This window comes from Amblyomma americanum, chromosome 8 (assembly GCF_052857255.1).
Source record: "Amblyomma americanum isolate KBUSLIRL-KWMA chromosome 8, ASM5285725v1, whole genome shotgun sequence".
Lineage (NCBI taxonomy): Eukaryota > Metazoa > Arthropoda > Arachnida > Ixodida > Ixodidae > Amblyomma > Amblyomma americanum.
The window spans coordinates 27,830,891-27,851,232 of NC_135504.1; the positions used below are offsets into that span (position 1 = coordinate 27,830,891).

The 20,342-nt window shown below is 46.1% G+C and overlaps 3 protein-coding genes and 2 non-coding genes across 6 annotated transcripts in view; 2 read left to right on the plus strand and 3 right to left on the minus strand.

Annotated features, from left to right (window-relative positions):
* Positions 1-1,187, minus strand: part of ClC-b (chloride channel protein 7) — a 35,717-nt gene extending 34,530 nt beyond the window's left edge. The window contains exons 1-2 of the mRNA XM_077634270.1: positions 1,016-1,187; positions 254-343 (exon numbers count right to left, since the gene is read on the minus strand). Coding sequence (XP_077490396.1) covers positions 254-343; positions 1,016-1,114 — 189 coding nt within the window. The 5' untranslated portion in view covers positions 1,115-1,187. The remainder of the gene's footprint in view (positions 1-253; positions 344-1,015) is intronic.
* A 166-nt stretch (positions 1,188-1,353) lies between these two features.
* Positions 1,354-5,629, plus strand: RpL38 (ribosomal protein L38). Of its 2 annotated transcripts, none has more exons than XM_077634271.1 (5): positions 1,354-1,438; positions 1,568-1,592; positions 1,889-1,949; positions 2,021-2,146; positions 5,568-5,629. In XM_077634271.1, exons 2-5 carry the CDS (start codon positions 1,590-1,592, stop codon positions 5,591-5,593), a joined length of 216 nt encoding a protein of 71 aa, XP_077490397.1. In that variant the 5' UTR covers positions 1,354-1,438; positions 1,568-1,589; the 3' UTR covers positions 5,594-5,629. The 2 variants fall into 2 exon arrangements, with proteins under 2 accessions (XP_077490397.1, XP_077490398.1); XM_077634272.1 differs by having other exon boundaries at positions 1,404-1,482.
* Positions 5,630-7,838: 2,209 nt separating this feature from the next.
* TRNAQ-UUG (transfer RNA glutamine (anticodon UUG)) lies at positions 7,839-7,910 on the minus strand. Its single transcript has one exon. It is a non-coding gene; the product is annotated as a tRNA-Gln (tRNA).
* A 6-nt stretch (positions 7,911-7,916) lies between these two features.
* Positions 7,917-7,988, minus strand: TRNAE-UUC (transfer RNA glutamic acid (anticodon UUC)). The gene has a single exon. It is a non-coding gene; the product is annotated as a tRNA-Glu (tRNA).
* Positions 7,989-12,043: 4,055 nt separating this feature from the next.
* The window catches only part of LOC144100169 (uncharacterized), a 25,200-nt gene continuing 16,901 nt past the window's right edge, over positions 12,044-20,342 (plus strand). Inside the window, exon 1 of the mRNA XM_077633192.1 lies at positions 12,044-12,171. The gene's annotated coding sequence lies outside the window, so the exon portion shown is untranslated. The remainder of the gene's footprint in view (positions 12,172-20,342) is intronic.

Below are 20,342 nucleotides of genomic sequence, written 5' to 3' on the forward strand. Positions count from 1 at the left end.
TGCAGTATCTGTCTCATATATCGTTGGACACCTGAACCGCACCGTAAGGGAAGGGTAAAGGAGGGAGTGAAAGGAGAAAGGAAGAGAGAGGTGCCGTAGTGGAGGGCCCCGGAATAATTTCGACCACCTCGGGATCTTTAACGTGCACTGACATCGCACAGCACATGGGCGCCTTAGCGTTTTTCCTCCATAAAAACGCAGCCGCCGCGGCGGGGTATACGTTCTCGTTTTCTCGCCTCACTCATCGACGTACCTCATACTTTTGTGAGAGGAGGTTAAGGGAACCAAGTTCATGAAGGTGCTTGCTATCCGTCGTCCGAACGCTTCCAACGCTGTTGATCGACTGTAAACACGAGAGAAAAAAAATTTTTCCTTCTTCGTCAGACCAAAACAAACATTAAACTAAACATGCGCGCGTAAGTACAAGAAAAAAAGAAACGCTGTCCAAAACAGCGCGGTCTTTCTTCCCTTAAACAGCTCGACGGAAAGGAAGACATCAAAATACAAAAAAAAAATTATCGAAAATAAAAGAAAAACGCCGTTTAGCTATAGCAAGGACGCTTAGTCATCAGCAAGCGTACACCTCCATTATTTTTTTTTTTTCGTTTTCTTCGCGTAGCAAAATCGTGACAGCTTGTGCCGGTCACAAGGCCTGCCGAGCCTCTTGAAATGACGCATTTAGATGCTATCACTGATGCCGATAAATCTCCATTCCGTTGCCAGATACCGCAAGCTTTATAACGCAAAAGGGGCCTCCAAGAGCCTCGACCACTAAACCAATAAACAACGGAGCCTGTAGTACTATCACTCCGCCTCTGAACTGCGTTCACATAGTGGATTTTCCACGCTCAGCAAATTCATGTGGAACATCAGTGAAAGTTGAGTTGATCCATCCTAAATTTTGAATGACAGGTGCGATGACTGAAGCACAACACTGGGGTGACTCGGACCCAGAAATCCTGCCTCTAGAACGATTGCAATATGTGCCTCGGCGCTGAACAAGAAAGGCACTTACACCAGACGTTGATGGCCCGTGGTCGGACTCGAAAAGGGGCGTTCGCTCGTCATCGCTGTTTCGCGTTGACGACTCAACCTTCCGTCGGGACCGTGGCATCACTCTGCATCACTTTACAATCAACCAACTAATAAAAACGGAAGCGAATGCGAAACGAGCAAAGCACGTGACACATGACTTGGCAACATGCTTGGCAAGGCTTGAACTGGTTTTAAAATGATAAGTAGTGCCGTATTTTAAAGACTTGCTATAGAAATGAAAAAAACTTGTATATGTTAATATTATTCACAACAACAAGTCCACTAGTTACTACTTCAGTAATTAGTTCTAAATTCGCAATTTATTTAGCTACGAAGCTTCGGTCACCATGTGTGCTGCCAGCTTCAGCCTCTTTTTCATACGGAGCTGCCATAGCTCAGACAGGTAATGAACCTTTCATAAAAATCGTGTTTGATCGTTTGGATTTGGTACGCTTATTGGTTTGTACGCGGCGAAATAACGAGTTGCATTTTGCAGAGCTGCTATAAAACATAATTTTTTGCCTCTTTTCAGGCTGCCCGTTGATTAATTCACAATGGTAAGTACTGGTTTCCAGCGTAGGTTCGCCGTGGTTTCTCGAAAGAAGCGTATTATCTGTGTTCGATGTTACTGCAACATGTTTGTGTGGCAACATTTTTATAGAATTTATAGCGTAGCACGTTTGAACGTTTAACGTTTGCCATTGCTTTCACTGTTGCGTCGCGCACCTTACGGCTGCCGAGACGTTGAAAGCGGCGGGTAGTGTTTGAAATGTGGTTGTTGGTAACTTTCCTGTGAACGTTAAAGCATCTAAATTGTTTTTTTTTTTTTTCATTTGTGTCCCTGTTTCCGTAGCCGAAGCAACTGAAGGAGATCAAGGAGTTCCTCCTGACAGCGAGGCGGAAAGACGCCAAGTGTGAGTTTGTGCGCAATAGTTGACGTTCGTCGCGAAGCATGTGTACTGAAGCCGGCTTGTATGCTGTGCAGCGGTCAAGATCAAGAAGAACCCCGACAACGTGACCAAATTCAAGGTTCGATGCAGCAAGTACCTGTACACGATTGTCGTCACCGAGAAAGAGAAGGCTGAGAAGCTCAAGCAGTCCCTGCCCCCAGGTGCGTGCCGAGTTGCGTGATAACTCGGCTGTCCTGTAATGCTTGTTTTATTCCCTGAATGTCATCCTTGTGTGAGATCGATCTGAGATGATCGAAGCAGTGTGGAAAAAGGATGTTTGATTGTGGATTTCAGTAGCGTCTATAAAGTGGTGCTCTGCAAACACATCAACTAAGCGAAAATTAGAGCCTATGTATGATATGTGTGCCATGTTTTCCCAACGTAAATTCGTGCTTGCACACAACTATTTGTGGCGTAGATAGTCTAGTTGGGCGACACGTGACTATTGGGCAAGGAAAATGTGAACACAGCGGATGCATAGCATGTCGATATTGTCCAGGCTGCAGATTGTAGATGGCCTAGCATAAGGCCTTTTGGCTCACACTCGCCTGATATGACTGTATCAGTGCATTATGTGTTCTACAGATGAGTAAAGGCGTCCTTTCACTACGGTGTTATGGAGGACTGGACATCCTTGCAGTTTTCAATTGGTTGTCTTGCTTTTTGCTGCCATTTTTGTGATGCTTCAGCCTTAATGTATCGCCTTATTCATCTCGACATCTCCAGCCAGGGTGCTGTCAGTGGAAAGCACTCCACTATCTGTGCTTCAACGAGAACTGGCTGTAGTCAGCTATGTAGTTCTCCTCTGTAACTATGTAGTTGTCTTGTTTTAACATTCTGAAACTCCAAAAGTTGTAACAGACTCCTTGTGAGAAATTAAATTATACGTATTCACATGTGTTAAGCCACAGAGGTGCAGCTTGCAAGGGGTAGACAAATGCTGCATAAAAATTTTCATGGTCGGTGCAGTGGCTCCAGCCTGGATTCTTCTCAAGTGCCTTATTTGTTGTGCATGTGCGTATATGTGTTTGTACCGCTACAACATTCCTAGTGTATATTCACTTGTCACGAGTGTATATTCAGGACCAGTGCATTTCCTGGTTTCACGAGCATTAAGCCTGGGCTCCATGTACGCGAAAACTCACGCGAACGCGAAGGCGGCGGCTGGCGTTCGCTCTGTCGCTTGTGGGCAACCTCCATGCAAGCGAAGGCGGCAGGCGACGCGAACCCGCGACGTGCGCAGCGGATTCCGTGCTTTGCGCACTCAAGCTTAGTAACACGCCCGTAACCTGTTCTCTCTCTTAAAATTTTGTGTGTGCCTCATAGTCAGGGCCAAAGGAATATTTCCTCTACGGCAGCGGTGTAGCGGCAGTGGAGATAGCCAAAGGCGTGCTTGCGGAGACGAAGTCACGTCACGGGTTCACGGGGGAGGTGTGCTTTCGTTCGGTGCCTGTGCACTACGGCTTAGTAAAAACACTCCCATAAACTGTCACCGCAACCTGATTGTAAGTGAGCAAACTATAATATACCACTGAGAATGCGCGCCGCGAGTGTTTCTGCACAGTTGGAGCGCAGCGGCACGGTGGATCGAGCGCCGGTACCCGCGGCTCGACACGCATCTCTGCCTGCAGTACGCCCGCTCGCGTAGCCCGCTCCAAATGCTGTTAGCCCTCCGCACCCAACAAGTAGATTGTTTCAATTATTTAAATCGTGCGGGTCTGCCTCTCAGCTACAAAACCAAATATTTTCTCGACGGTGGCGATGACCAAGACGACGGGCTGGTTTCGTGAGATGTGCCCGTGAGAAACCGTGGACAAACCGGAAACGGCTTTGGGGGGCTCTGATTGGCCAGTCGCGTGGGGGACTTCCGGGCGACGAGCGAAATTTTCTGTGGGTGCAGATCCGAGCGACACGGCAAGCGACACATGCATTTTGCTTCGCGCGACGGCGTCGCTCGTCGCTTGCCGCCTTCGCGTTCGCATGAGTTTTCGCGTACATGGAGTCCAGGCTTTAAGCTCATTCTTATATTCATAGCCTGAAGTGTTTGCACTAGTTTCTTGGTGAACTTCCTTTTGTGGATTTGCTGCTAATCTAAAGAATGTCAAAACCCAGAAGAGTGATAATTTGGGCTTGCTGATAGGACATAATTCTAATGCAAATAGCGGAAATAGCGCAAAAGCTTACTTCTTTCTTTGTCTCTGCTTTAGTCCATGTGTTTTTCCACTATTGCTATTACGGTAATGCCAAATACCATAGGCTGAAAGCTTTTCATTATGAACTTGCAGTCGCTTTGTAATTGCTGCATATGAGTAGCAACTGTGAGGTGAAGTTTACTTCATTTAGCATCCCACATTGCACTGAGGACTACAGCACAGTAGCAAGACGGACTCAAACATAGGCGCTGACTAATAACGTTGTTTATTGTCTTTAACTGGCTTATATAGGCAGCACTTATATGACAACACAATGGGGGGAAAAAAAGAACAATCATGCCGCTGTTATTTCAGTTCTTTTCGTTTTTTCTCTTGTGTTGTCATATAGCTGTTGCCTGTATAAGGCAGTTGAAGACAATAAACGATGTCGTTAGTCAGCGCCTGTGTTCACGTCCATGTTGTTACTGAGCTGTAGTCCTCAGTATGTTGAACTGACAAGCCAGCCATTACATATCCCACATTACCCTTCAAAGTCAGATTTTGATCAGCTTTCTTGTGTATTGGTTGGTTCCCCAACAATGACAGATTAAGTTTGTTTTCAAGAACAGAAGCTATTCTCGCTGCTTAGACTTGAAAAAGCGCGAGAGGCATGCCAAACACCAGTGGATATTAATAAGTGAGCAGTGCATTCAACACAAATTTTGGGGAAAATATTTGTTATGTTAGCTGGTTATTCCTTATCATATTGAACCTGAGTGTAGTGTGGTCTGTTTTGAAGGTAACGTCGACTACATAGGCCAGTGCTTCTCACATTGCCAGCTTTTCGGCCTTGCGGAAGCACTTCCAGTGCACTTCACAGATGTGAAAAGTGTATGTTCAGCTTGTGTAGAATGAGATTTGATTTACTTGCTTACCTGTCAAGTGGTTTGGAAGTTGTATTGCTGCTTTGCTGCTGCCAAGTGTGAGGCACAGATGTTTTTTACAGCAACAGCTTTTGAGGACATGTTTTCCAGTCCTTGGCAGCCGTAACACAAAGGAGCTAAGTAGGAGCAACACTGCTTGCCACACCATGGATATTTGAAAATTGGCCTGGAGCTTTCCATGCCAACGTACCTCAAGACCAGCGTGCAACTTTGGCACACATGAGTGCATTTGTTTGTGACGCAGGCGGCCACCTTGCTGCAAGTCGAGCAGTGAGGCTCCAGCATTGTAATGCACTGGAAGCTGCACATGTGTGTTCACATGTTATCTGATTTGTCCACCCTGTGCATTGTATGCTGTCCTAATAGCTTATGTAACATAATGTACAGTGTTGCATGGCTGTGTTGTTTGAGGTGAGGAGTATGGGGAACCTGTGTAGACAATTTGTCTTTCTTATTGTACATGTGGTACTGCTGTATCTAATTTGTGGTATTCACTGTTTTTCCAGGTCTCCAGGTGAAAGAACTCAAGTGAATAAATGGGTTGCTAAAAAAATAGTTATGTTGTTCTGTCTTTGTTCCATCTTTCTCACAGTAGTTGTGCAAGCAGGTAGTGATACTGTGTTTCCAGCACAGCATACAACTGCCTTGTTTATTAGCACATCTCTGGCTTGATCCACCCCTGCTCATACAGAACATGTAACGCATGTCGTCAGACCTTTGGAAGCCTCCCATTAATTTGTTCCACATTGAGATGTGCAAGCATTACATGGTGCAGAACATCTCATGATAGGCAGTGTCTCATTGATTTCACTTGGCCGTTTTGGTTCAGCTGAGACATCTCGCAGCTTCTGAAAGCCTCTGAAATGAAACAAAAGTGGAGAGGTGAACGTTAATGGGCACTAAACATTGTCGGATTTTTTAAAGTGTGTAGTTCTATTCTGTGGGCAGTCTGATACATTTATAGCGGTGGTGCAAAAAGGCTGTCTCGTTCCATCAATGTAGCGGAAGCTGAACTGCCTGCAGACCCAGATCTGGGTATTCGCTGTGATTCTGCAGTCTTAAATGCTGTGTGGTTGTTTTTCTTGGTGGCTACTGTGCTGTCATAGCTCTGGTGTACAGCCACCAGTTTTATTTTATTTATTTATACACAGTACCTACAGCGCCCTCATTGGGGCATTATTGTAGGGGGGAAACATCATAAATAAGAACAAATATCTAGTGCATAATAAATTAGGCAAATGATGCGGTCTACACAGAAAATACAATAAACCCATGCACACGGAAGCAAAAACAAACAAAATAAAAACCATTGTAGAAAGGCAAACATGCCCTAAACACACACAAAAAAAAGACATTTTAAAATACAGCACTGCTTAAAAAATAATACACTCGGACAAGAATTATTGCACTTATATTGACAGGTGGCTTTGCATAGTAAGGAAACCATTTTAGCAGCTAAATTCTGCGCTTCTCGAGAGGGTTCTCTCTAGAAAACCATCTTGCTTTTAAGTATGCTTTAGACATTACCTACCCCTTAATTGGTCATTCCTGCATCTTGTGTGCAGTACGCCTTGAGCAGACTGAAAACTGCCTGCCGTAAAAGAAGTTCAGCATACTTTGTTTCACACACTATTCTCTGGCTATGTTGTATTTGTATGGCCAGTTCATTGCCTTTGGTCATTTGCCACTAATAGTGTTAATATGTGTGATGGGATGCATTGGGCAAGAACCGGTATTGCGTTCCGCATTAGTCTGGCAGCAAAGAAAATTTGGAGCTATTTTGCTGAACTAATGAGATGGGTTGCAGCCTGTGTCTGAGGTGTCTCAAGGGGTGTAAGGAGCGCCGAGTGCCACTGATTCTGGTGACTCCTGTGCACTGTGGCACATTAGGTGTATTGGTGCATCAATAATGGAGGTGCAATCCAAGCGTTGTGTTCCTAGCAGTAGCTGTAATGAAACACCAAGCCTTATTCAGAAAGGCACACTTGCTCCTTTAATGCGTTGCTGTATGCATGCCCCAAAGCGCGCACATTGAGATGGAGCTGAAAAATATGGGTTATGTGAGTTTGCACCTGTTCCTGCTTGCTACATTGTTGTAAAATCAACACGGCACCGAGTGTAAAGCAAGTAGTATGGACAGATGTTAGGGTAAACAGAAAAGCTCCTCGCTTTGCATATTTTATTTGTGCTTGTGGCGCACTTGCTTCCTTAAAATGTAGCTCTATGCATACCCGAAAGCACACATCACTAGACGAAGCACGGTCCAATCAAATCCCACTGAAGGACCTGCCTGCTCAATGTCTATAACACTGATGTATGTACAGAACCTTCCCCTAGTGTGAATGGAGTTGCAGGGTAGAGTCTAGCTTCCTCCAGTAGCCTACATCCGGCCAGGCTCGCTTCCTGTGATTATCAACTCTCTCTCAGTGCCAGCACATTACCCCCACAACTGCGGAGTTCTTTTTTTTTTTATGGAAGTGTGCTAGTTATTTAATGGAAACAGCCAGAATGCAAAGACAAACGACGAGAGGCTGGATGTCTAGCCCCGTGGGTAGCTATACGCTTGCGCGTGTGTGAGAAACCCACAAGCAGCGAATTCGGCAAGACAGGCTGCAAGGAATGCTCCGAGTGAAAAAAAAAAAAAAAGACGCACATAAAATAACGTCGCAGCAAGCCGAACAGCACGCTGAGGGGCCGAGTTCTCGTTTACACGCGCCCACAATTCCCCATAACCGACTCCGCAGAATGTGTGCTAACAAATTCCGAGGAGCAAAAAGAGGTCTCACCGAGATTTGAACTCGGATCGCTGGATTCAAAGTCCAGAGTGCTAACCATTACACCATGAGACCAAACCGTTCCGACGCCGGGAATCGAACCCGGGCCTTCTGGGTGAAAGCCAGATATCCTAGCCACTAGACCACGCCGGAGATGCTGGTGAGGGTTCTAGAGCCATTATATGAATGGCAACTGTGATAAGTTAGCTTTTGTAATTTGTTTATTGCATTTTTATATTAACTACAGCTCGAAGTGAGAGTATCTGCTGCCCTACTGCACCAAAACTTACTGATTAATGCGATGGGAAGCCGTAGGCTTCACTGGCAACTGAACCGCGTACAACTGCGCATAGTGCTGCCCTCATCCCATCGTGTTGAAGTCGGTCGCGATCATGGTCGTTTGTTGCGTCTGGTTGAGTTGCGTGGAGAGAATTTTCACAGCAACAGTACCGTGTGTTCGCAGTAGCTGTTGTTCGAAACTCGAACAAAGTCACGCGTGCGCTTTATTGCTTCGTCGTTACCTCTTGGGCGAGAACGCGTAAAAACAGGTTTTTCTTTTCGTTCAGTCAGCGCGTCCATATAGTTACCAAAGCATTTCAGTATGAACGGTAGTTACTATGGACACAAGTAACGCTGTAATAGCGAAACATGTCAATAAAAAGCAACATTAAGTGCATCATTTTTTTCCTATATCTTGTCACCGAACTCGCCGCCAGGAGCGCTACAGTAGTTTACGAGCAGACGACTTTCGGTTCACCAACTTTTCAGGGTGTATGGCATCGTGTTTGCGCAGCATAGACCGTCTAGCGTGAAAGTTATAATAAGCATAACTCTTTGAGTTAAACATTAATCCCTCCCATGGCCACTTCAGCTTTTTTCATTGAATTTTTACATCAACGTACATGTTGCTTTCTATATAATCGTGTCGCGCTGATTCCTGACGCACACGGGACAGAGGAGCGCTTCGCTTTGGTCGTGCCGAAACTTTTTTTCAGACGGAGGCTGTTTTGATGATGTCGTTCTTAGACAACGTCGAGAGCAGTTTCTTTGCATGTCTTTCTCTAGTCTTCTCAGCTCGTCGTTTAGATACAACCGCAGGTCGTTTCTGACGGACCCGGTGCACGTGACTGAAATCTGGACATCTCCCAGAGTTGATAGGCTTCTTATAAACAGGCGAGCGAGGCGCTTACGCTTGTTTTGCGCAATCATTTCCCAACGAACAAGCACTGTTCTAGTAAATGTGATGGAGAAGCTCTCTCGGGGCAAGTTTCACATGTGCTGTCGTTTACCAGATCATTCACACCAACTGTTCAGTCTGACGATATGAAGGCGATAACTTCAGCATAAAATTGATCCCTGGACTCAGCTATTCATTCAGACAGTGCCTAACACACAAGAATCAATGGCATCTTTCACTGAAAATGTTAATAAGCGCTACAAAATCCGGATGTGTCCGTCCAAGCGTCGGTCGCTTATTGTGAACAAGAGAGCCGTAGCGCTTTTGAAACGTCAGTTCTTCGTGTGAAACTACATTGTCTGTAACATGTAAAATTCATCTACTGTGACTATCTACTAAATGTCCAGGGAAAAAAATACATTGCGTCCAAACGGCATTTCAATTGGGTCCAAATGGAATCAAGTGGACTCAATATAGCTATGAGTAGGACAGCTAATTGGAATTATGAATCCAACTGAGTGGCCCAATTGGTTCCGCCATCAGCTGGATCACCCACTTGGGAGGTCACGTTCCAACTGGAGCTTCCAATTGGTTCGAAATGCACAGGAGTAAATTTTCCAATTGGGAAATCAAATTGGAAACAATAATTTCCTTCGCTGCGATCTCTGCTAACATGGAACAGAAAACTAATTAGGTTATTCTACATAAAAAGCATACTACAGTCGGATACAACTTAAGAACGCAGCGGCTTTTCCCCGTCGAAGCACCCCTTTCCAGCCAATGGCGTCGGCAGATTCTCATGACCCTGCTCTAGCGTGACAATGCAGGGAGCGGCGCCACAATGGAGAGCAGGGTCTATCCCGGACCACAGAGGGAAGGGATTATCCCCTTTCATCCGCCGCCCCCTGCATTGTCACCCTAGCAGGCTCATGAGAATCGGCCGACGCCATTGGCTGGAAGGGAGTCTTTAATCTCTAAATTTTTTCATCATTTTCATCTCCACTGATAAGCGCTACTGGCTTCAGCAATAGGTCCCCATGAATGGGTTGTGTAAGCTTGAAGAAAAAATTCATTCAGTGCCCAGCCGAAAAAAAAACCATTGGGTCCAATTGGGCTTTCCATTTAGATCGGATTGGAACAAACTTAACTCAATAGGAGAGCCAGTTATATATTGAGCAGTCCAATTAAGTCGTCTTGATTCCAATTGGTTTTCCTTCCAATTGGACAGCCCAATTAGGTTCCCTACTTCGAATTGCACAGGCCAATCTGATCATCTAACTGGCTGCTATGTTCCAAATGGAACCCCCAATTGAATCGTATAATTCGCTTTCTGGGTTCAAGCCGAATAGTGTAAATGATACGTAAATGTTAAAAACGTGCCAACCGAGGCAAAAAACAACAACAAGAGAAGCCAATAATTTTCATGACTGAGATCAGCGTATTGCTCTGTACAAGCACAGGACAGCGAAATAATGAGTTTCTTGGGGAAAAAAAAAAAGCTTAACACACAGCTTAACAGATTAACAGCTTAATCTGCCTAATTGTCTTCATCGTTTCCCAAAACTCTGCGGGCGTGATTAAATATGATAACTTCACTCAATGGGCCAGCAGTTATTCAGCAGTTAGGCTCCAATTGGTTCCAAATGTGTTTTGCATGGTTCCAGTTGGAGCTACAAATTGGTTCCTAAAATAAAATTGGTATTTTCCCAATTGGACCAAATGCCTTTTTTTTTTTCGCATGAATGGACATATATTGATCACTTTAGTGTTACATCCCCTCTACAGGTTTCTTGTGTCCCGATGTGGTTTATATGTGTCATGCATGCTTGCATGTGGCTTATTTCGAGCTGCCACTTTACTTGGGGACCAATAGTATAATTAAGCATTTCAAATGAAAGCCCCAACTGGAGCGTTAAATTTGAATGCCGCATGCATTCTAGTTCCAGATTTCAATCGGTTCAAAATACACGATTGTAAATTTTTCAGTTGAAAGTGCAATTGGAAGCCAATTTTTCTTTGATTGGGCATCGATTCCAAATGGGCATTCCAAATGTATTCGGAGCTATCCAGTTTTTCGAAGCCAATAGGACCCAGGGTTTGTTTTGTTTGTTTTTTTGCCTGGGTGCCATAAAATTATTGACAGCTACACACAGGTCACGATTCCGAGATGAGTTCACTCTGAAAAACAACGCGCGCGTCTTCTTGCTTACAAAATTCAGGAAGCAACCCGCAACCCGCAACCCCCCCCCCCCCCCCCCCCTGGTCTATTGTGTATGAAAAGACATTATTTGATCATTTGTAATGTCACTGATCCTCCTGTTATCGGCTGTACTATCGACCCGTTTTATTTATCTCATCTTGTTTCAAACTCTTAGCAGCCCATGCATATTTTAGCACACTCCAAAACAATAGCCGCGCTTTAACGCAGCGATCGCTCTCGATCGAAGGTATACACGTACCGGCTCGAAACATCGAATATCGGTAGCTGTAAGCGCGATATGACCGCCTCTCTCGCGTGCGGAGCGCTTATTCCCCGGAAGCATATTGAGGAAAGCAAGTGGCGGACAGGAAACAAATGATTCCGGAGGAAATACCCGAAAGGGCCTGAGACACGCAGATATCTCCGTGGCCTGAGAGAACGATTCAAAGCATGTCCTTGGACTTGGTGCATTCGGGCGATTCGGGTCAGCAAGAGAAAGCTTCTCAAACACACTAGGTACAGAACGCCCCCATAACACTCAAACATCAAAATACGCCAAAATTTGTCATTTACAAGTTGTAGCGCCACCTGGAGTTGTTGAAGCAACTTTTTATTGCTTATTTGCGTGTTGCAACTGCGTTAAAATAGAAATTAACACTGCTCATAAGTGGCGCTGTAAAAGCTAAGAGTTAAAATATTGGCTACAAAAAGTGTTCAGAAGTTGAACCGCAGTTTTGCTGCTGTGTTATTGATTAACTCTAGGAGTGGTGCGACAGCGGTGCGGTTTTGTTTAACGCGCTCGTCGCTAGGGGCACAAGAGACGCTGCGTGTCTCGTCCGTCGCAGCTTTCGCTTCTTGTTTGCTTGGGACGAGAAGTTGCTCGCGCCCGCGTCTCTGCGGCAAATGCGGCTTGGAAAGATCATTTCCTTGCACAAGACGGCCCTGATGTGCGCCATGAGGTGAGCAGCCTGCTCGTTATTCTTCCCGTTTGATCGCTCGCAAATCTCCGCGGCCGCAGTGCGCTGTGCGTGAGACTGTTCACCCATGTCTTGACACGCGTCCGTTTTTCCCGATACGGGACGTTCTGTAGAAGCCTCTCCCACGGCGTCGCTGGGACAGACATATTCGCCGGCAGTTTGTGCGTCGTTTATAACCCTAAGGTGTGCTAACATGCATCGCTCCTTGTTTTGTCCACGATGGGGGACGAATGATACGCGTTGTCGATATGTAAGAAGGTGAGCTAGGTGTTTTCTGGTTTTAAATTTCTTTTTTTTTTAATTCGTGTCTCTCTGTGTAGGCAGTCTTGTACGCGGCACGTAGTTCGGAACTGAAGTTTTCGACAACATAAATGCCTTTTTCTACAATGATTCGCCACTACTCATGACTTGGTGCTATGTGGAGCCAGTCGTGGTGGGGTTAAGGTCCCAAATCTGCACATAAGCTATGAGAGACATCGTATTGATGGGCCCCGGATTAATTTCAACCGCCTGAGGTTCTTCAAAGTTCATGTCATCCTACAGCAGATGGTCGTTTTTGCATTTCGCCTACTTCGAAATGTGGCTGTTGCGGCCGGGATTCGTTCCCACTACCTTGGACACACAATGTTTTATACTTATTCTTTTGACATTTGATTATTATATTTGAGTATAATAACTCGCTGCAGTGTCAGGGGCAGACCTACACCGTTTCCCATCCAATATGACTGACGGGTAGCAGACTAGCTTCTGGGTTACCTTTTTATTGCTATCGTACTACGCCCATATTTTATACCTATAGTGATTTATACCTACAGTGCTTTATGCATATACCACTATATACGTATAGTGCTATCGGGCTACGTCCGCACTTTATAAGAGTGTATACCTATACGCACTTCGTTTTCGTGTAATGCTCGAATTTACCCGATTCTTGTACCCAGAACAGGTTTTCCAAAATTGTGGTCAAACCCTGATTTATACCCGAAACTGCGCCTTCTATAGAGAACGTATTTCTCCAGTGCACAAAACTGAAGACAGCTATTAATCCCCGCAAGGAAACAAAAAACGGAACGAAAGCTCATTGTAAGATTACTTGCTGCAGAATATGTCCCACAAGAAACTGACTTGTTGAAATTTTTGCTCAGTAACCCGATTTCCACCCGGCTTCGAGCTCAGAAATAACGCCCGATGTTTAACCCCCGTTTTCCCGAAAAAATAAAACCCGAAAACCAAGGCCTATATCAATGACTATGTTAGTTGAATGTTACTTCACCACATTACTGTTTGATTTGCTATTTATCTATTGCAGCATCTGCTCAGCAGTGACTATGTTGGCTGAATGTTACACTTTCACTTTCTACAGAAATTACCCCAAGGGCCTCTGCTCCAAGCCTCACTGCCCGACAAATATTTATTTGATACAGAAAATAGCACATAATTGATTTGTGGTTTTATATAGCTTCAGTGTAGTAGCAGCGGTAACGGCGCATATAGGCGCGTGGTCGCAGTCGCGTTAGGCTCTGGCCACCTCACCAAAGGTCATACTCTCGGTAACGCGGTGCTAACGATTAGAGGATTGCAAAATCGCTCAAAAGGCAAAGACGCAGAAAGACGAACACACAAGCGTGCACTGCTTGTCCATCTTTCTGTGCCGTTGTCTTCTGAGCGCATTTACAATTCTCTAGTGCGAGGGCAGGCTCAAATTCTGCCGCTGCGAATGCTACAATCTTTGCCCACATGTTCCTGCAGCTTGTACAGTTCGACTCTCGCTCACACGGGCTCGGTCAAAGCGATTAATCCGTTTATTTGTACTCGTGTCACCGTTTGAATCGGCTGTTTCATTCGCTATTTCTCTATTGTAGCTTCGGCTCAGTAGGGACTATATTAGTTGAATGTTACCTCAGCACATGCTCCTTTCAATTTCCTTAATACTGCTAAAAGAAGGAAAAAGCAGTAGGACTAAACTCTCACCGTGAGTCAGCCAGATACAATATGCCCACAAAGAAGAAAAGCTGTCAGTGTGCTTGACTGGAGTCAGATTCTTTTACCCTCGCACGCAGGCTGCCCGAGCGCTTCTATATACTCTCGACACCAGTCGCCATCTGTCGGCGCGCGCGGCACGTTGGAGAATGCGTGTTTACGTGTTCTTCGCTTCCGTCGCTGATGCGCTCTATCACCTAACGTATGTGGGTGTGTGCTGTGCATCACTACTCAGATTTCCCCAGGCCGTTCTACGGTCATCTGACACGCATTGTTACACACATATCCGAGGGTAGTCGACCAGGTAGGGTGCGGATTCGAAACAGGTACTTACAAGCACATTTTGCGCTAGTGTGTCGTTTGTTGCTGTTTTCATTTGCGTACGCTACCATCTGTGATAATTTTATGCATCAGGATGTATATTTATTGATTTGACTCGATGGTGCAGTTATGTGCAAGCTGTAACGGGATCGTCCAGCTGCAGACCGAAGGTTGTCCAAGCGAAGCGCGTGTTTTCGATCAGCAGCACGTCTTCGAAATCCGTGCGCTGAGCGTGATATTGTTCCCTTTAAACACATTTCGTGCATGGGGGTGTAAGCACGACCGCTACCAATTTAATTTGCTATTTCCACATGTATCTCAGAAGGATCGGCGGGGTAAAGGGCTGACCGTAGTATCTCTCTGCTGTTGGTAACTGCTTGAATCACAGCAATATATGCACGATTTTATTACATTGTGTGACACTTGGCCAAGCGGCTACGCGATGCTGTCACACGCGCTTAGAGCTTCCGAATAAAATAAACGCGACTTCAGGCCGCGTTCAGCAGCTTCTGCGCATCGGAAGAATGAAGATGTAGCTGTTGCCGCAAGTTTCTCAGTGTCATAGTTGGATACAACTCAAGAACACAGCGGCTTTTCCCCGTCAAAGGACCCCCTTCCAGTGAGTGGCGTCGGTCGGTTCTCATGAACCTGCTAGCGTGACAATGCAGAGAGTGGTAGATGAAAGGGGGTAATATCTTCCCTCTATGATTGGGGATAGACTCCTCCCACCATTGTGGCGCCGCTCCCTGCATTGTCACGCTAGAAGGGTCATGTGAATCGGCCGACGCCATTGGCTGGAAGGGTGTCATTTGACAGGAAAAAGCCACCGCGTTCTTCAGTTGTATCCGGCTATAGAGGGGCAAAAATACATAAAAGGAAACAGAAAATAACATCGCAGAAAACAAAAAAATGATTAACAGCACATAGCAAGAAATAAGAAACAACTCAGCGACTCAGAATAAGCAGTTATTTCAAAGGAATCAGTGCTGTTTAGTAATTAACGGGGTGTTCATTCCTTTCAGTTACTGTGCTTGGAAAAGATTAGTTAAAAAAAGTTTATTCTACCGCTGTACGGTGTCAGTGATTCCACATTACGACGTGTAGTTAGTCGCGTTGTGATTGGTTTAATAAATAGATCAGAGCTCAAGGAGAGTTTTCTATTTTTGAGTACTAAAAGTTCCTTCAGTCTTGAAATTATTCTTCGCCTTTGCAGTGTCTACAGATAATGTGTTGTTTTGTGCCATCAGAGTGGTTGGATGGTCAATAGTGGACAAGTGACCATCACGGGCCCTGAAACGTCAGTTCTTTTCCTTCTTTCTTAATTGTGCGAGCGTTCTTTCTTAGCTGTCATGGGTGATAGATGGCGCTTCTGTGGGCTAAAGGTGGGCGCGGGTGGGATGGGATGGGGCGGTAAATCTGGGGCGATGGTGAGTGGGCTGGTGGGTGCTTGGGTAGTGCATCTGGAAGGTGGTGTCTTCACCCTCCCAGTCTACAGAAAGACAGTGGCATTTTCGCATGATGATACTAGTTTCGCTTACACAGTAAAAACCAAAGCAGAGAAGTTGAACTTCTTTGTCAATACTCGCAGTTACTGTAAGCCTGCCGATAGCTTGGCGACTGCGGCTCACATACGACGTACCGACACCGACGACCGCAAGAACTAGCATTCGAAGGTGAAAGAATCAAAGGTCGCAAACTAGAATCTTGTAGGCGTTGAATGATATTGTTGGAGCCCGACTAGGGGCATGCTGGCAGGGTCTAAGTCTCCTGCTGTTTGAGTGATCTCACATTAAACGATGCTGTCGCGTCCAGGTGACAGCACGAAAGCAGCAATGGCACAGCACGAAGAGACTGTACGACAGGCGGCGCTACTTACCAAGAACCGCTGTGCCCTAGTATCAGGGCGGAATTCGGTGGAGTTACGTCAGAGAGGTGCGGTCCGTTGTCGCCGAAAGAAATGGGGCGGTCTCGTGTGGATCGCGACTGTCTGGACATATGCTATATGGGAGAGGCTGATATTGATTATGATGATTATGATAGTTACGCCGGTCCCTATTCAAACGCAACGCATTCGCGCCTTATTCCCTCGGCTCTGATCTGCTGACCGGTGTCATTATAATCTCCTTTTTCTTCCTCTAACAGCGACAGCTATTAGGTCACGTTTCCCGTTTCTGCGTCGTCAGTGTCGGCGTAACGAACAAGCCGAACGCATCGCACTGATTGGTCAGAGTGGAGTGACGTCGTGCATGACGTCATGAGAACGCGCCATGCGGGTTGGCCAAAATCGGAATAACTGGTTGGTCCGTACACGCAGAAGCAGCAAAAGCAGCGCCTACCTACGGTTACTAAACGCTTCGACTGTCATGGGCATCGCACACCACCGCACCTGTCGCTGTAATTCGCTTCACCGCAAGAATAAACTTCTGGTAATTTTTTTTTTCATATTTCGTAGAACGTTCTGTTTTAGTTCCTAACGTATTCGTTATAAAGATCCAGGAAGGTCCGTGGTTCTGAACCTCCTTTATTCTTTCCTTCCATCTCTTACCTTCATGTTGACTTTCTCGTTTCCACTCGTTTTGTCTCCCCTCTTCGTGATCGCGTGCACCAACGCTCAGACTGGTGGGTCGACACTACATTCATTCGCCTTTTTGCTGGCGCCTTTCACCTGCAATACCTCGGTGTGGGTGCAGATTGGAGCAACTTACTACAGTTAAACAGTTAACTGTTAAAAAAAAAACGTTTAAAAATGATGTATCATGCGCGACGTCAAATTTTATTAGTTGATTACTGTAACCTCCCCCCCCCCCCCCCCCCTTCCCGTCAAAACTATTCACGCCACAGGGTTGGCTTTCAGCCGTGCAGTGGAACACCTAAGGCACCGGTCACGTTAAGAACTTCTGTGAGGCGAGAAGATCCATTTTTCATTCTTTTTAGGACTTTTAGTTTTTAAGGGAAAGTCTACAACATTTTATCGCCCGTGTGTTCGTTGCGGCAATCGGTAGCTCCGACCAAGACTGTACATTCCACAGGATTCTGCACGCAGGAAGAAGAGTCCTGTCATTTTTTCACAGCAGCTGAATATCGGAAGCGGAAACATTGCATTCTGTCCGTGTAGGCTGCGTGTTACCCTTTCGCATCTGTATACAAAGTGAACGGTGCGATCTACAACGAGTGCGTGGGGCTCCCGATCAATTTCAGTCAGATGGGAATCTGTAGCCAGCGCAACCAGCATCGAAATGCGACTGCCGCAGACAGGCATATATGTTTTGAACGGGTGACTACGGATGCTCGGCTACGGTGCGAAATCGTGGGCGTGGGTTAGAACCCCGGTCATTTGGTACCACAAACGTGTCCGGGAATGACGAAATTCTATAGACTCTCGTTGTTTTGGTCTCCAGTGTCACTCTAACTCTCAGGGCACAGTTGCCACTTTTAGCCCTGATATAGTCGGATACAACTCAAGAACGAAGCGGTGGATGTCCCTTAAAGGAAGCTAGCTCCAGCCAATGGTGTCGACGAATTCTCACGGCGCCGTGGATAATCCCCTTGGACTTGCTTGAGTGACATCCCAGGGAGTGGCACATGAAAGGGGATTTACCACATTCGATCGGATTAACCGTGGTGTCATGAAAATCGGCAGGCGTAATTGGCTGGAGGGCCTTCTTTGAGGGGCAGCGGCCGCTTCGTTCTTGAGTTGTATTCGGCTATATACGAGCGAACACCAATGGTTTTAATTTCATATATACATATATGACCCCACGTCACAGCGTGTGGCGTCCATATCGTTATACATGTCCTGTTTCTGCGATGGTGCTTTGCTTACGCTTGACGGCGACCGTCATGGACGTGTGGCGTCATGTTTTTAGATATGTTTGGAAATGCCACGTTGTGCGGTAGCCCAGGGCCTTGACTAACAGGTGTCATCTGAATGGGGAACGCGGGGGGGGGGGGTGATTCCTTTTCGTTTCAGGATGCCTCATCGGTCCTCCGGGCAAGAAAAGCGCTCAACTTGCCTGTCTCTGCGTTGTTGTGTGAGTTAGGAGAGAGCGTGATAGATTCCAGTGTGTTGAAGTCGCTCATTTGCGACTGAACCGGATTAAGAGACTGAAATAACTAGAAGAATAACAGTGGGGTGGAGCGCATATGGCAGGTTTTCTCAGATCATGAGTAGTAGTTTACCAATGTCCCTCAAGAGCAAAGTGTACAACAGCTGTATCTTACCGGTACTCACCTACGGGGCAGAAACGTGGAGGCTAATGAAACGGGTGCAGCTCAAGTTAAGGACAACGCAGTGAGCCATGGAAGGAAAAATGATCAGTGTAACTTTAAGAGATAGGAAGAGAGCAGAGTGGGAGAGGAAACAAACGCGGGTTAGTGACATCCTAGTCGAAATCAAGAGGAAGAAATGAGCTTGGGCAGGGCATGTGATGCGAAGGCAAAACAACCGCTGGTCCTTAAGGGTAACGGAGTGGATTCCAAGAGAAGGTAAGCGTAGCAGGGGGCGGCAGAAGGTTAAATGGGTGGATGGGATTAGGAAGTTTGTGGGCATACGGTGGCCGCAGCTGCCAAAGGACAGGGTTAATTGGAGAGACATGGGATAGGCATTTTCCCTGCAGTGGGTGTAGTTACGATGATGATGATTTTGACGATGATTGGAAGCGTCCATGGGTAGACCCAAGGCGGCCATGTGGAGGGTGCTGAGTGAACATTGGAGTTTTCTAGTTTGTGTTCGTGTTCGAACCTTCGAACCTACCTATAACTCGACAGCGCTAAGGCTGCCGTTCAGCAGAAAATCCGGCGTTGTCCCTGCGGCGTTGTTGTTGTGTCGAAAAACCCACGTCACGCGTGTATGTCTTGAATGAAAATAATTCAAAAAAGGTCTTGTAATGTGAATTAAAGGTCGACGCATGTCTCAAACGGCTTAACTTTATGAAGGTAGTCGGTATTTCGTAAACAAAAAAATGTCCACAAATTTTAGTCGTGATTCGAATCTACTGTCATTGGGTTATTAGCAAGGCCCTTTATCGACTAGGCCACATAGGCCTTTTTTTTCTGTATTGCATGGAAATCAAACCCGCTAAGCTACCAAATGCTTCACGTACACGCATAGCCTACTATTCCGCAGTGCAGACGCACATTCTCATGTCTTCGTACACTGCACTCCACCAGCACATCAAAATTGCAGGAGACATGCACATGCGTCAAGAACCGGCAGCCATTCAGGCGGTCGGTCCTGCGCAGCATAACCCCCCCTCCCCCCCCCCCCCCCCCCCCACACACACACACACACCAAGGCGCACTGTTCTCTGAACAGACTCTCATAAACGAAGTGGCTCTTCGTGTCGATCCATCATGCGGCTCTTCCACAGGCTGAAAAGTCCAATCAGCATTAAAATATCGCACGGAATCCCGGAGTCTTTCAGGCCAGGCAAGAACCTTGTAGTGTAAGGCGAGATCTCAATGTCCTTTTTGATTGTTCGCTGTAGTATGGCCACATAGGCTTTCTTTTTGTTGCCTTCATTTCCCGAAACTCTATACAGACTGAAAAAATTGGAAAGGTGAGCAGGTTCACATAGGACTGGTCTGACTATACAGTCGAACCTCGTTATAACGATACGGTTTATAACGAAATAATGAATATATTGAAGGAATGATTACTCTCCTTGGGAGCTCGGTCAACACGGGCTATAACGAAGCAACGGCTATAACGAAGTAATCGCTGGTTCTTCGATTTCTCTTATAACGAGGCTCAACTGTAAATTATTCCAGTTTGTCACTTTCTCCAGCGTAGTCATCTATACTCAGGTGCGCATTGGGCTCTTGGCCACGTAGGTGCACTGATTTCGCTGAGG

Bases quoted from the DNA above. Each gene is read 5' to 3' on its own strand.
- RpL38 (XM_077634271.1), top strand. The intron at 1,950-2,020 runs GTGAGTTTGTGC...TATGCTGTGCAG, and splicing joins GAGGCGGAAAGACGCCAAGT to CGGTCAAGATCAAGAAGAAC. The intron at 2,147-5,567 runs GTGCGTGCCGAG...CTGTTTTTCCAG, and splicing joins CAAGCAGTCCCTGCCCCCAG to GTCTCCAGGTGAAAGAACTC.